The sequence below is a fragment of the Cydia pomonella genome, chromosome 13, assembly GCF_033807575.1.
Source record: "Cydia pomonella isolate Wapato2018A chromosome 13, ilCydPomo1, whole genome shotgun sequence".
Lineage (NCBI taxonomy): Eukaryota > Metazoa > Arthropoda > Insecta > Lepidoptera > Tortricidae > Cydia > Cydia pomonella.
The window spans coordinates 14182735-14198815 of record NC_084715.1 but is presented as its reverse complement, the minus strand read 5'-3'; the positions used below and the strand labels follow the sequence as shown (position 1 = coordinate 14198815).

Below are 16081 nucleotides of genomic sequence, written 5' to 3'. Positions count from 1 at the left end.
AAAATATTAGTCTGATAACCGTCGGAATTTCCTATGAGAAAGTGCCAACGTTATCAGCAAATATTTTATATGAAACAACAGGGTAGTTAATAGCTTCTAGTACTGCCAATAATAAAGTAATTTAAGTCACAAGTCTCATGCATGCTTGTCTGATGTGAATGCAGTCTGCGGTTGCGTAATGCATATTTCGGCAAACCCCGACAGTAAAATTCATATTGCATTTATGTGTAATTTTTTTTTATTATTATTTAGAAACAAACAGTCTTATAAAACATATAAGTAAATAAGCTACAGCTAGAATTTCTTATGATATAGACCTATAGTTTCCTATATGTAAAATATTTTATAATAAACTTAATACCATGAATCCTATCCGAGTATAAAAACTATAAAAAATTTATGATTTTTTGGTATCATTTTATAGTTACTAGTCATAAAGGTTTAGACTTTGTTTATTTTAATGATCTTTATAATTTGGCTCCGTAATTGTTAGAAATAATTGTAAAAATAATTATGATCCCTCTTTTGTACAGGTTTTAAAAGTTCCTTATTTACATTACAATTCTATGGCATTTAAAAAGATAAAACATTTGGATCTGTCATAAAAAAAAAAGTAATAAATGGTTCCTTGGTGAACTAATAAATAAAATAAATAAACGTATAAGGGTTGGCTGTACTTATTGGACTGTCATTTTTTTAAGTGTGATATTTGTACAGGTTGGTAATCTATCATTTGTTAATACGTATGTATGTTTATGATATATATTTAAAGAGGGCTTGTATAAAATGGGTGAAAAGAAATGAGCATTATGCTCGCGCTGATCATTTAAGAAATATGTTATTTATGGAACTACTCAATACTAATGTGATGTCCTATTAAGGTTACGTCAGATAAAGTAAAGGTTTATTCACAAGAGCTGGCTGCGAATACCAACAACAAAAACGAGAAAAATTAGTGAGCGTCAGGATGGCGGGTGGACCTCAGCAAAATTGAACGAAATATTTATAAACATATTGTACCTTCGGTGTACCTCAGTGTACCTTTAATACAATCTAGTGTACCTCTCCCTAAAACGAAATATTTAACAAAAAAGGTCCAACCGCCATTCTGACGTCAGGTTGGCGGGTGGACCTATGAAATCTTGCATTATACTGCACTAAAAATATGCAGTTATATTGTAACTTCAGTGTACCTCTGTAAACCATTAATAGAAATCAGTTTACTTATCCCTAAAACGAGCTATGATCAAACTAAGGTCCACCCGCCAACCTGACGTCAGGATGGCGGGTGGACCTATGAAATGTAGCATTATTTCACGCAAAATGGATGTATTTGTATTGTACCTTCAGTGTACCTCTGTAAACTATGAATATAAATCAGTGTACCTATCCTTGAAACAAGATATTTAACAAAAAAGATCCACCCGCCAACCTGAAGTCAGGATGGCGGGTGGACCTATTAAATCTTGCATTAATTCAAGCAAAATATATGTAATTATATTGTACCTTCAGTGTACCTCGGTGTACCTTCAAAATAATGCTGTGTACCTCTCCCTAAAACGAGATATTTAAAAAAATATGGTCCACCAAGACGGACTTATTATTAGACGTAACTTAGTTTTAGGAGATGTACCGCTATGTTTATTAAAAGTACAACGGAGTACACTGGAGGTACAGTATAACCACATACATTTTACTTGAAATAAAGCAAGATCCTGACGCTAGGTTAATAATTTTTGGGTTATGTAGAAACCTAGGTTCTATTTGGCCTTTTCTGTTCCTGAATATGAAGGCCTTAAACATTTTGCGATTTCGGGGTTAATATAACCAAGCGGTGGGAGAGAGTGAGGCAAGATGGAGTACCTATTACTATTTTTAATGATTACTATTTTTTCGTAAGTGTAAGAGTGATCGGTGATGGTAAGTAAGTAGTAATTGTTTGATATTGACAACCCTTTACAACCCAAACCGCCATAATTTACTATTGGCGCTAACTACTCACTTTCGTTCCAGTTTTCATCTCACCTGTAACTATGATTGCATGTGCGAAAGTGAGTAGTTAGCGCCAATAGTAAATTATGGCGGTTTGGGTTGTAAAGGGTTGTCAATATCAAACAATTACTACTTACTTACCATCACCGATCACTCTTACACTTACGAAAAAATAGTAATCATTAAAAATAGTAATAGGTACTCCATCTTGCCTCACTCTCTCCTACCGCTTGGTTATATTAACCCCGAAATCGCAAAATGTTTAAGGCCTTCATATTCAGGAACAGAAAAGGCCAAATAGGCCAAACCTAGATTCCTAAATAACCCTAAAATGACAACCTGGCATCCTGATTTCATAGGTCCACCCGCCAACCTGACGTCAGATTGGCGGGTGGACCTTAGTTTGATCATAGCTCGTTTTAGGGATAAGTAAACTGATTTCTATTAAAGGTTTACAGAGGTACACTGAAAGTACAATATAACTGCATACAGTGCAGTATAATGCAAGATTTCATAGGTCCACCCGCCATCCTGACGTCAGAATGGCGGGTGGACCTTTTTTGTTAAATATTTCGTTTCAGGGAGAGGTACACTGGATTGTATTAAAGGTACACTGAGGTACAGTCAGCATCAAAAGTAGGGGATCAAATAACGTTTCATAAGTATATCTACCATTATGTAACAGCTTAATAAAAAGTTATGTCTTTAATATAAAGCAATTAAGACTGAAAAATATAAACTTTTGAATGTGAATTTTAGAAATGTATCTATATTTGGAAAAGTTATCTGGGATGTCAGATACTTTTGGCGCGTTGTTTCATCCGCTACTATTGATGCTGACTGTACACTGAAGGTACAGTCAGCGTCAAATACTTTGTAGCAACCAAAGTAGCCAAATAGTTCGGTACACCATATATTTAGTATGGTCACCACCTATTTGGCCACTTTGACTGCTACGAAGTATTTGACGCTGACTGTACAATATGTTTATAAATATTTCGTTCAAGTTTGCTGAGGTCCACCCGCCATACTGACGCTTACGAAAAATGATAAATGGGATTCCTAGTCAACTCTTGGAAATTGATCCTCTACATGTGTCTATTGTTTCGCAAATTTTTTTAGGTGTTTGCTCATTTTGGTTCTAAACGAAAAATTTGGGATATTAGGACCAGGTGCTTGATTTGTTATTTGCGTATGACTGTACCGTTATACATATTGTTTCCTTCCTTCTTTCTTTCACGAGAAAAGTGAACAGTGCACTTTGCAAAAAGATACGAAAACGACTTTCGTGCACCTTTGTAGTAGGCATATTTCTGCATATTGCATATGTGACCATTTAAAAAAAAATAACGATAGGTAAACAAAAACACAATATTTACTTTGTTATATATGTACATGAAATCGTTTTTTTAGGATGACACTTTCATTTCAATGTTTGCATTTTGTTAGTGCATTTTTCCTATTCTGTGGGTGCAATATTATACTAGCAAAATAATACGATTTGATTTATGTGACAACTTTTAATCAAGGTGACGAAGGGTTTACAAAATTTGAATTATTTTTAATGTTATTAGACGTAAGGTTCTATTATAGTTATACAAATAATAAAGTAAGTGTGAGTATAATAATTTTGATTTTTCTTTTGCTAGATTAAAGCTTAAATGTGTTAAAGTAGACCCAAGAAAAAAGGACTTTAATGTGGGAGTCGCTTACTTGCACCTATACTATGGCTGACATAGAGTTTTAGATCAGTGGTTGCGTCTACTTACGAAAAGGTGTACGAGGTTAACTAAAGGGTCTACTCTTTCGTTTTCGAAAAAAATGCAAAAATTCAGTCAGGATGATTCAAGTTACCATACACAGACGAGAGTTTGGCACATGGCGCCGACTATACCTACACTTTTTTGTTATGACTTTATTTACGAGTGTCAAATTTAACATAGGCTTTAAGTAATAATGCGACTTTGTAATAGGTAATTCAATATTCAATTATTTTGTAACTTGTTTGTAAAAATGTGAGAAAGTTTACTTAAATAAGATAATATCATGTACTAAGGATGGCAATCCATGTTAACAACAAAGCAGCTGAGAGATTACTACCTCGTTGTCACACTTCCACTTAAGAAAAAGCATTAAGCCTTCGCTTTTGCACTTCATTGACAATACTACTATGGCTAGCATAGAGCTTCAGGTCTGGGGTCGCGTCGACCCACGTAACGCCGACGGCGTCGTCGCCGGCGTGCAGGGTCAGCGCGCCGACCACGTGCCCGCTGTCGTCGTGGAAGTTGTACGCGGCTGTTTCCATCCAGGCGTTGTCGGTGTTGCGGGGGTCGTCTACATAGCCTTTGTAGACTTCTTCGCCGTCGCTGAAGAAGGATTCAAATTTGGCTTCCCAGGCTTTTAGTTCACCTAAAACAGAAAGATAATTTCATGAAAGAAGGTATAACGCAAGTTTTCCTTGGTTTGATATTATATCTAAAACATAAGATTCATCAATGATTCATCATAATAAATGGTTTATCTGTCTATCCTATCAGACCAATATTAGTTCCTATTGTATGTAGCTCTCAGTACCCAGACTGGTACCCAGAGATAGCCTCTTGGATCCCAGATATTTTTGTTTTGTTTTAGAATTTACATCTTGTCTTGTTTAATAAAAGTTAAAAATAATTGTTGAAATTCGTACTATATAAGGGTCTCTGGGACACAAAAAAAGGAAAAATATCAACTACTCTAAACTGCAAGATCAATACGAGTATCAGCGCTTGTAAATAGGGTTTGAATAATACTTTTAATAAAACCTTTATTTCTCACAAAATATTACATACATTTAACACTTATTATATAATAGGATGGGAGTTTAAAAAAAAAGGTGTACCATTAGCCGGGTCCACACAGAGCGAGCATACGCGTGATGCAATATCCTCACGCACAAACCGGCCAGTGTAGACGTGCCTCGGCCGAGGCGGCGCACTCGGGCGAGGAAAACGCATGCGCCGCCTCGGCCGAGGCCAGTCTACACTGGCCGGTTTGTGCGTGAGAAAATTGCCTTGCGCGTATGCTCGCTCTGTGTGGACCCGGCTATTTACTTTTTTCGTAAAAACTAACAACTTTTTAGTTTTTTCGACTCAGAATCACTTAAATTAAAACAGAGACAAAAATTGTGCCAAGTTTTTCATACAAATATTGAGTGACAGTCTTGTGATGGTCCATACAAAATGTATGTGTAAATTTTTTCGGAGACTTTTTCCTGTTTGAAACGATAGTTTCTATTTTTGGGCAAAAGCTGAACAGTACTTCTTCTTCTTCTTCTTTAGCCCTTCTCTACCCTCCGGGTGTAGGCCTCCTTCATTTTATGCCACTCGTCACGGTTCTGTGCGACCTGGAGCCACTTCTTCCCCGCAGTCCTTTTGATGTCGTCGTCCCAACGCATCTGGGGGTCTACTTTGAGGACGTTCCTCCCCCATGGACCATGGTCGCCACTCCAGTAGACGTTTGCTCCACGAATCGGTTTTTCGTGACCAGCCCATTCCCACTTCAGTCTGGCTACGCGTTTTACAACATCGGTGACCTTGCTCTTCTGTCTCAGCCACTCATCCGTTTTACGGTCTCTCAATGTGATCCCAACTAGTTTTCTCTCTAGCGCCCGTTGGACAACGCTTAACTTATGTAGTATGTCCTTGGTGAAGACCCAGGTTTCAGCTCCATAAGTGAGAACTGGCAGGATACATTGGTTAAATATACGGGCTTTTTGTTCGGCCAGTACAGTACTTACTACTTATTAAATATTAACCTTACCTTGTGACATAACAAGGGAGTTAATGGCTTCTTCACGGAACTCTCTGACAGCTGTTGTTGTCACCTTCTCACCAGGATCTACCATACCGCCTGGCAAGGCCCATTCACCAGTGTCTCCTCGTTTTATGGCTACAAACTGAAGTATTGGTCTAGAAATAACAAATACATGGTACAAGAAGGTAAATCATTGATAGAACTAGGGGATAATGGGCCACAACATACATTATTTAAAAAAATTATAAATAAAATGCACCAAAGATATTTTTTGCCAAAGTAATTTAACTTATTAGTTAGGTTATAGGTATTCGCGGGCTTGGTTTCCGCAACTCGACGTCATATTATCACGCCTATTTTGCGTGGTGAGTTTTCGGCACTACTCTTGCCAACCCAACTCTACCAAGAAGTCTAGTAGACCCTTGATTTTGCCAACGACTTCTGGGAGAGACCCCAGTGAACCGAGGTATTGTGCCCGCTACTCTGCCAACCCTGGGCATTCAAGAATGACGTGGGCAGCTGTCTCCTCTCTAACTTATTAGTTAAAAGATAACTCCCAACATTGCACTTTCAGCAAAACTTTGGCCACTATTTGATTTGATTTATATTGTTTCCTGGCATGTGGAGGCACTTTTTTTATTTTATAATTTCATCATTGACTGAGATCACTTAGTCAAATTATAATAACTTTGTAATAAAATAAGGTACAAAAAAAATATTGAATGCTATGTCCTTAAATTAAAAAATATATATGATTCACTAAGCATACTTATTGCTATTCTTGTCTATCTCCACTTCTCCCGACTGCAGTCTTCTCCATCTTGTGACCACTGGATCGGCAGCGTGATTGGGTCCCCAGCGGCCTAGCACTCCTCTACCACTGATGCCTGTTCTCCCAATAGGATTAAGAGGATAGCTATCTACTATTTTGTATTGACCTGTGTAACTCTGTCTATCAACATTATTGTCTAAATTATTCCATTTTGGGTTGAATTCAAGATCACCTGTAAAAATTTCTAAGTGTAAGTTTTCCAGTAAATTAAATGAATTATCATTATTTTGAATGCTATATTAAGTATTCGCCTTACGATACAAATATCCGTTAAGTCTGTTAATGAGTGTTATGGCTCTATAATGAGTCAAATCTTTACCTATCTCTGGATCAGCCCAAGGTTTCCCATGAATAGATTGTGCGGTATGATTGCGTGGTCTATATTCTTTGTAGTCAACGGCCCAGCTCACTTTGTCATCAGGTACCGGGAACCTTTCAACAGACGACCGCGGGTAAACTCCGCCGCGGCATTTAAAGTGTGTTATCATCATACTGAGCGCCGGTCGAATCATCAAAAGAAGGCCAACTAAAATTATATTCATGAATGCAGATTGGTTTACGTGATACTCAGGTAATACTTTATGACACTTTACCGACGCTCACGTTATTAGTCACAGTTAAAATAATAATAAAACAACTTCAAATAATACAACCATAATACAATAGCAGCTGACGATGATTTGACTGTCATGACTGATGAGTGATGACAATGAGACATGAGACAATGACATTGACGCGTGAGATCTGAATGCTTTGAATGCTAGTATTTTTAGCTGCTGCCACCTAAGCTGGGTGCTTATTAAATACAAGCTTATACTTTTAGTGATTTTACATACAAAATCACTAATAGTATTATTTAGCTTGTATTTTATTATGCAATCCGGCCCTGGCCACCCAATAAGTTTTAAAAAACTAACTCTTGCACATGGCGCATGTAACCCGGGCAAGTTGAGGCGCGGCTATATGCTAGAGATACTTGCACTGGTTCCTCGCGTGTGTTTGTATCAAGTTTGTATGCTACATCAGCATAAGCTCGCTCTTTGTATTGGCCCGCATCAATAGTCATTCTGTAATTTTGTGTACAAAACAGTCTGCCGATTTTTGCGGAGGAGGGGCACGTCAAATGTGTGGCTATTTGTACGTAACGTTCAAATAGCCATGTCAGAAAAACATAGTCCATACAGTACATATGACCATTGGCCGAGATTTTCGAAAGCTCTTAAAGGCAATTCCAATAGTTAAATCCTCCAAGTCAATAGTTCATCAATAGCATCTAATCTAGACTTGCTCCAGTAACCGCAATGATCAAATGGATTGGACTTGCGTTGGTGTTCTAGTTACTGGATCCCCACAGGCACACACACTACTACTTATTGACCACCGGGACTTATATGACAAGCAAAACTTATCAGATTATATTACGGTTTATTTCGCACTGCACCCCACAGCCGACAGTGGCGGTCAAACCATTAAACCATTGTTTACACGAATACAGTTTCTACTGAGCCAAGGGCCCAGTGTGAATATTATCGATTGTTTCTTTATTTGCTTACACACGCATCTTGATGAGTATCTTACGTTGGTTATATGCATTTTTTTTATAATACGCCGGTGGCAAACAAGCATATGGCCCGCCTGATGGTAAACAGTCTCCGTAGTCTATGAACGCCTGCAACTCCAGAAGTGTTACATGCGCTTTGCCGACCCTAACACTCCGCATCTTACTCACCGGCATAGGTACACAACCACGAATATATTTTTTTTTTCTTTATTTAGAAACAAACAGTCTCTTATATTGATAAATTGTTACAATATAGGGTAATAGACTTATAGACCTACAGTTTCCTTAAATATAGTATGAAAACCATATAACCTAAATACGTATAATTACTAAACTAAACCTGAAATTCTAAGTTGCCAAATCGAAGTTACAAATAATGCTAGTACATCCTAACAAAAATAAAAACAAAGATGGAAAGAGAAATTTGTGCCGTTAATAAGGTTTGAACAACTGATGCACCAGTATAAAGCTAAAACATGAGCAGACTGCTTAGGTAAGATGTGTGCACCGTGTGCAAGCAACAATAAACAGAGGTCCTACTCCTAAAAACGAAAATCAAAATTTCGTTAATTGCCTCGCTATCGCTTTTGCATATTCGAGCTATAGAGAGACAGATTAAGAAATTTCGATTTTCGTTTTTCGCGAATAGTTTTTTGTTTTACAAGGGGGCAAAGCTGTTTACCTCCACATACATATTGATATCCGAGCAAGCGAAACACTAAAATTGAACCAACAGCACAGCAAATAGTTCGAAAAGTGGAATCTTGAGCGGGCGATGGTTAAACAAACTTTGCTACCGAGTGAAACACAAAAATGTTCACCACACCAACGCAAGGAATAGGGTCGGCAACGCGCATGTAACACCTCTGGAGTGGCAGGCGTCCATAGGCTACGGTGGCTGCTCACCGTCAGGCGGGCCGTATGCTTGTTTGCCACCGACGTGGTACCAAAAAAAAGGTGCAACTTCCTCATCCTCATCCCTTTTTGAAGAATGAAGATAGTCTTTACGAGCTGGTGTAGTCTTATGTATATTTTAAGACTTAACTTAGTGGCTGAAGAAAGTATGAATTGATCGCGCCGGGTCAATGTACTTTAGATAGAATAAACCATGATTGAAGTATATAAAGGTAACAGCAGACTAATAAAAATAACTAGTAGTTTACATACCTCTATTTTCTAAGGGTTAATGTTTACTTCATGGTTAAAATCATAGTGAAATCAGACTTATGCATTCAGCTGTTTATTACTTAAATCAACTTAAATATACATGTCTTTTACAGTAACAGTTCAATTCTTCCTTCTTCGTGTTGGTTTTCTAGCAGTGGGCTTCTTAAATAGTTCATCATCTTCTTTTTGTTGCTCCTCATCATCTATAAACATAGTTTTATTTCATATTACTACAACTAAGAGTAAGTACATTATTTTTGGCTTGGCCAGATGACCTTAGCAAAGAGGGATTAGATGAAATAATAAAATAAAACTGTGTAAATATTATGTAGTCAAACTGTTTAAAATACAATATATACAAGTAGTTTGAATACCTGACTCGTCCGAATCATTCGTAATCGCCTTGATGACTCTCGGTCTGGCTTTTCTGCTAGATTTTCTGACTGACTGAGGTGTACCTTCAGTGTTAGTGGGCGGATCATTCTGAAAATAATATACATTTTACTACACATGTATAGATCGTGTCATTCACGAAGACGTGTGCCTTGACTCGTATTGTCATATTATTAAAGATTAAATTTGACAATTCTGCGCGTTATCGTGAATGAGGCGAACTATATAATTTTATTTAAAAAATATGTTTCTATGACTTGAACAGACAGGCACAAATAATATATTACAAATAATCAAGTACAAACTCATGACTGATTTGCGACCTAGATTTAGTAGGTACTAATTTTGTCAGGTACTAATCATACATTTACTTAGGCCAACTCATCTCTATATCTGATCAAATGCAACAAGAAATGAACAGAAGAGTCACAAATGCATGGAACAGGTTCTGGTCTCTAAAAACTATTATGAAAAATAAAGATTACCGCATCTCAATAAAAAGAAAAGTTTTCAATATGTGTATATTGCGTTTGTTAGTCATATACCTCGAAATCAAAAACTTCCTTGTAGCTTTTCACCTATTCGCGTAGTATCGCGTAGTAGTATGATTTCTGATCGCCAATTACAATGGTGTATAAAATTCATAGTATATTTACTTCCCTGCCTTTCTTCACTGTAGTCGCTTTCCAACTCGATAGATATTTGTTTATAATGCGTTATTACATATCGCGACATTTCCTTTAAGCACTATACCTCTAGTTTTGTTTTGTAAATGCATTTCGCACTTGTAGTTTATCTCCTGGTTTTGAGTGTGATATATGCAAATTCTCCAAAGCTAGTTAATGTATAGCTGTAACAATGAGGTCAATTAGCGACCGTTTTTTTTATTATATCCCAGTGATATAGCCAATTTTTGTTACGATTAATACAATACACTACAGCAATATGCGACCCAACTAAAATGCAACTAAAAATTATTGCGGCTAACTAAACAGGCTATTGATTATACATGCTACATTAAAATTAGCTACTGTTGTAAACATCTATTGAAAATATATGCGGCTAACTAAATAGGCTATTGAAAATACATTCTACATTAAAATTTGCTACTGTTGTAATAATCTATTAAAAATATATGCGAGTAACAAAATATACCATCGATATTACACGCTACAGCAAAATACGCTATCATGGTGAAACGCGAATAGGTGAAAAGCTACAAGGATTTTTTGATTTCGAGGTATACGACTAACAAACGGTATATTGCCTATTTGTGTAGGTTTGGCATATGGATGCCAAACCTGGGCCGCAACAGAAAAAATGTCACAGAAACTAATAACGTGCCAGAGGGGAATGGAGAGAAGCATTTTAGGGTACACAAAAAGATACAGAAAACGGGCGACGGAAATAAGAGAGGTCACAAAATTAGAAGATGTCACTCTAAATATCAAAAACTCTAAAATGGAAGTGGGCGGGCCACATGCTCAGGGAAAAGCAGAAGTGGTCAAACATACTGACTGAGTGGACCCCACGCTACAACACAAAAAGAAAAAGAGGCAGACAATACAAAAGATGGTCAGATGACTTAAAGAAAACTGCTGGTCCACTATGGATACGACTAGCCTAGGGATTGCAATCCGGTCCGGCGGATCCGGTAATCCGGCTGGATCCGGCACTTTTCAGGAGCTAAAATAAAAAAAACGCCTAAATACAGCACGCACTGTGCGTTTTAGATGAGGAAAAGGCGACGCATGAGAGGTATGAAGTTGAACAGAGCATAAAACGAATGAAAAAGTTTAAATTTAGTTAAACAAAAATATATTTATTATGACGATGACTGGGAACAGAAGTTGCCTTTCATGTTGACGATTACATGAAAACTGTAATAGAAGGAAAAATTAAAGGATGGAGAAGCCATGGAAGGCATTTGTAATGTATGCTAAAGAGAAGGTTAATGTTGTGTCATAATGTTGTGATAGGAGATTAAAAGTAAACAAATGAGCAGGATTAAGTCGGCGGTACTCAACAAACTAGAGTTGGGCTATTCAATATGTGTTATATGTGTGAATGAATACATGATAACATTGATAATCTTTAGTTTATTCCGTTTATATATATATATGAAAAAATATTGATTATTTTCTATTTAAATTTAAGAGAGTATCTTTTGTATTTACAATTTCGTCCAATATTAAGTTCAAATTTTTTAAACATACAGTCTACTACTTTCTGGGGCAAAAAATGAGGGCAAATTTTATATCATTTTGGTTAATAGTAAAATATCTTATTTTATTATTAGAATGGATGTCAACGTTACAAAGAATTCAATCAAAGAACAGTCACGAAAACTGGTTATTTCAAGGAGTTTCAATTCCCACCTCACATGCCATTACCGGGCTTTGGAACTAATCAAATTTATAATTGTAAACGAATATTTGAGCACTTGTGAATGGTTAAATATAATAAATGACCGATTTCATATTTTGTTTTTAAAGTGATTTTGACAGTGTCATACTTTTTACTACTACGTTCTATTTTATTGTTAAGAAGTTATATATTTACTTCAAATCATAGATTTAAGAATACTAATTACGTAAAAAAACTAGAAAAATATGTCATTTAATTAACTTTAATATCCCTATACCAAACCGCGTCCGGTTCGGCCGGATCCGGCCGGGTTATGTCCAAAATCCGGCCGGATTAAAAACCAATCCGGTTTGCAATCCCTAGACTAGCCAGAGACAGAGAGGCGTGGAAGGTATTGGAGGAAGCCTTTGTTTCAAAAGGACACGTCGAACTGACTGTTGTTGCAAACACATAAATAAATAAGTATTGTATTAAATATTACTAACTGTATGTTCGATAATAAAAGGCTTTGAAATTGAAATTGAAATTTGTCAGGTGCGCAACTGGATTATGTGACTAAGAAACGTCGATGGCCCCCATTGGAGCCGTTGCGGTCTCGGCCTCAGCGTTAAACTTTGTCTCACCTTGATGTCTTATTTAGTGTCAAATTCAAAATAGGTCACCTCGTCCGGGCTGGAGGAGGAGCGGCGGCGCTGGCGGCGCGCGGGCTTGCGGCGCGGCGCCGCGGCGGCGGGCGTGGCCGGCGCGCGCGCCTCGCCGTCCGCCCGGTCCTCGGCGTCGCGCACCGCGAAACATTCCTCTATCTTGTCTGCTAGCTCCGTTACTAGTGCCTGTCACACAATACTAGTTTATGGGACTGCTACATAATAAAACGCATTAAAATACACATGTGTGGGTTTAAGAAACGAACGAAGTGATGCCTTCAAAATCCGTAAATAATGGCTAATATTACGATAAACTGTTTTGTTACAACAAATTTCTTATCTTTGATGATGTTGCTATTGCTTTATAACTACATCAAAATCGATTTGGTTATGACTTCAAATTTGGAACACCTCTGAAAAAAAAGCAATTCCATTTGACCTCTATTCTAATATTAGTCGAGATGCCTTTTTGTTCGAAATGAAATGTCAATTGCATACAATTTTGACATTACACACATTAGTTTGTATAGAATGATACGGAAATAGGCCCCCGACTCTAATTTGTATCTGAATTAAAAAAAAAACTACGAATGCGTGACATGCGTGAAAAAAGATTTCATTTGCCGCCATTTGACCTACAGTTTATCTTTTAATTAGTTTTAAGTATAAAATGAATGTTTTATTGTTTTTAAAGTAACTATAGCAAATATTTCGTGTAAAATGAGCGATAAAAATATTTCGGTGACGCCACCACATATCGGCGAGTTCTGCCAAGAGAGCAACGATGCCCTGTAATTTTGGTTAGTGAATAAAACATAGAAAGTTTATAATATGTGTGTAGATAAAATAGTGTATGTAACTGTACATAATTAGGCATTAAAACACTCGTGTGATCCTATTAACCCATTCAGGGCCAGCGACTCAGCATATGGGTCATGCTCAAACACTTCCGCAGGGCCAGTGACTCACATGTGAGTCATGAATGAATTCTGATTTAAACATAAACGAAACGTAATTTGACGCAATAAAGTAGGTACGTATCCACTAAGTTAACAACCATTTCTAATTTTAGATATATTGCGATAAAATATTATAAATGCGTTTTTTTTAATGAAATTAGAGCCTAGAATATTCAATTTTAGTTTACTATGAATGAAATATAGTAAATATACTGAAATTCTAGATAAATACGCGCTGCAAGCAAACAGAAAAATCCATATTTCAAAGATACCAAAAATATGTATATTTTAAAGGTTATTGACATGACTCAGGGTATGGGTCATCGTGGCTTGGCGCTACTAGTAAAAACTAGAAATGTTTCCGTAGCAAGCTAAAATAAACTTTATTGGCTGGTTTTAAAGCTTATTTCGTGTTGAAGCTGTTTGATATTGTACAATTTTACAACCGATTACTGTTTGGATGATGGCTTGCAACATTTACCAACCCGTAGTATAATAATATTTTGTTTTGTGTGAGGGGTAAGGGAATGAGGAATTTCTCCCACTGTACTTTTATGTCATAATATTTTGGTGACCGTTGTATTATATCTTAGGCAATTATCTACTAACAATGATGTTAATATTCATTCTTTTTTTTTTTCGTTTCAATAATAACAAGGCAGTTGAAACAGTCACCACTAACTAATATTGTATTATCATAAGTGTGTGACAAATATTTACAAGTTTAAAAAAAATAATTTGTTGTGTGAGGGGTAAGGCAAGGGAAATGGGTCAAATTGAACTTCCGAGGTTTGACCCATAAAACAACAACAAACACAGCAAGTTAAATATGTAAAAAATAAAAATGTTCATTCCTACATCTTTTTTTTGATAGGCACAGAAAAAAGTTGGTTAGTAAAAAGTTACATAATGTTGTTCAACTGGCCGGCTTCATAAGCGTCGATTTATTTACCGTGCGCGCCAGGCCAGAGACCCATAAGCTGAGTCATACGTTTTAGCTAAAAACGGTTTGTATGGTGGCCCTGCGTATTGTGTACGCTCGACGGGTCTTGGCCATGAAAGGGGTAAGAAACTCACATGAACTCGTGTAATTTAATGCCTTTTATTATGTAACAGTTGTTACATACAATGTTTTTCATCACACTTGCGAAGAAAAAACGAAATTTTAAGCGAAATAATACTTAAATGCGGTGACATATCAAACATTCGTCCGCCATTTTGTAATTATATGGCAGGTGAGGCATCGAAGGCACAGACCTATTCGGCATTCAGCCACGATTGAAAAGTATGTAAAAATATTTTAAACGGCTGTTAAATTAATCAAATTAAATCATTTTAAACAGAAACAAAAATATTAAATTATAAACGTCAGTATTTTAAAAGTAAAACTCATTTATGCTACTTGATTTGTATGAATAAGTGACATAATTAAAGAAAAAAGCTATAACTTTCTAGGGAGTCATAGCTTATTTTTCACAATCCATAACTCTCGCGGGAACAAAATAGGCCTTTGTCCTTCAGATCACTTGCATGAAATAAGATCTTTTTCGAGCAAGTGTGATGTAAAAAAAAATTAAAACTCTTTTTATTTTTTAAATTATTTTTACGTCAGCGACACCTCCAAGTTTTTCACCAAAGCTAGCCTCTTTAATAAGCTACAAAATGAATTATTGAATACATCACTGTACATTTTCTTTTTATTTATTTATTTTATTTTATTATTTCGTATCGCAATGTGTCCTTATGTCCTATAATTGCCTTTACTATATGCAAAATATATGTGACGCACGTCAAAATCGGCTCGCTAGAAAAAAAATATTGAAGATCATTTTTTATTTGTTTTTACCAAAGTCTATATATAACATTTGGGGGCTCATATTTTGCATACTTGCTTCTAATATACAGCCACATCATCAAAAAAAAATTACGTGCCAAAACTCGCTGGGGGCAGGTTCACTTAGCTTATCCAGGCATGGCCTTTGCTATCTATAACTTAACTTTTGACTTTCCCATGACAGACTTAGGATCTCATAAGGGCAACGATTGTTGTACATTACCCACCTTTACTTCATTCTTAGCCATTTTCGATGCATTAGCCATGATAGTATGGAATGATTGCATGACGCCATTGCAGTGCAGTTTGTCCTTGTAACAGTCCAGGTTCTCGATCAGCTTCTTGAGCGTCCGTTCGTTGTAGTTGAACAAGGACAGACAGAAGGCGAGGTCGCGCCACTGCCGTTCTTCTGTCGACATTTTGAATCGTTGGCACAGTTTCTCTACCAGAGCCTCAGTCTGGCGGTCCTTTTGTATAAGCGATGTGATATATCTGAAAAAAGGACAGCGTTCGTTAAATGAACCGTTTATGTATCAACTG

The 16081-nt window shown here is 36.6% G+C and overlaps 2 protein-coding genes across 3 annotated transcripts in view; both read right to left on the bottom strand.

The window, feature by feature from the left end:
- Positions 1-3780: 3780 nt before the first annotated feature.
- Positions 3781-7341, bottom strand: LOC133524303 (ADP-ribose pyrophosphatase, mitochondrial). Of its 2 annotated transcripts, XM_061860238.1 has the most exons (5): positions 7220-7341; positions 6936-7142; positions 6554-6788; positions 5791-5939; positions 3781-4401 (listed from the first exon to the last, which is right to left on the bottom strand). In XM_061860238.1, exons 2-5 carry the CDS (start codon positions 7126-7128, stop codon positions 4112-4114), a joined length of 867 nt encoding a protein of 288 aa, XP_061716222.1. In that variant the 5' UTR covers positions 7129-7142; positions 7220-7341; the 3' UTR covers positions 3781-4111. The 2 variants fall into 2 exon arrangements, with proteins under 2 accessions (XP_061716222.1, XP_061716221.1); XM_061860237.1 differs by having other exon boundaries at positions 6936-7303.
- A 2060-nt stretch (positions 7342-9401) lies between these two features.
- The window catches only part of LOC133524293 (condensin complex subunit 1), a 25720-nt gene continuing 19040 nt past the window's right edge, over positions 9402-16081 (bottom strand). Inside the window, exons 21-24 of the mRNA XM_061860215.1 lie at positions 15769-16033; positions 12767-12934; positions 9719-9827; positions 9402-9547 (exon numbers count right to left, since the gene is read on the bottom strand). Of these exons, the coding sequence (XP_061716199.1) occupies positions 9465-9547; positions 9719-9827; positions 12767-12934; positions 15769-16033 (625 nt within the window). The 3' untranslated portion in view covers positions 9402-9464. The remainder of the gene's footprint in view (positions 9548-9718; positions 9828-12766; positions 12935-15768; positions 16034-16081) is intronic.

Bases quoted from the DNA above. Each gene is read 5' to 3' on its own strand.
- LOC133524303 (XM_061860237.1), bottom strand. From the start codon at position 7,158: ATGAATATAATTTTAGTTGGCCTTCTTTTGATGATTCGACCGGCGCTC. The intron at 6,789-6,935 runs GTAAAGATTTGA...AAATTTTTACAG, and splicing joins TTGGGCTGATCCAGAGATAG to GTGATCTTGAATTCAACCCA. The intron at 5,940-6,553 runs GTATGCTTAGTG...TGTTATTTCTAG, and splicing joins ATAGACAAGAATAGCAATAA to ACCAATACTTCAGTTTGTAG.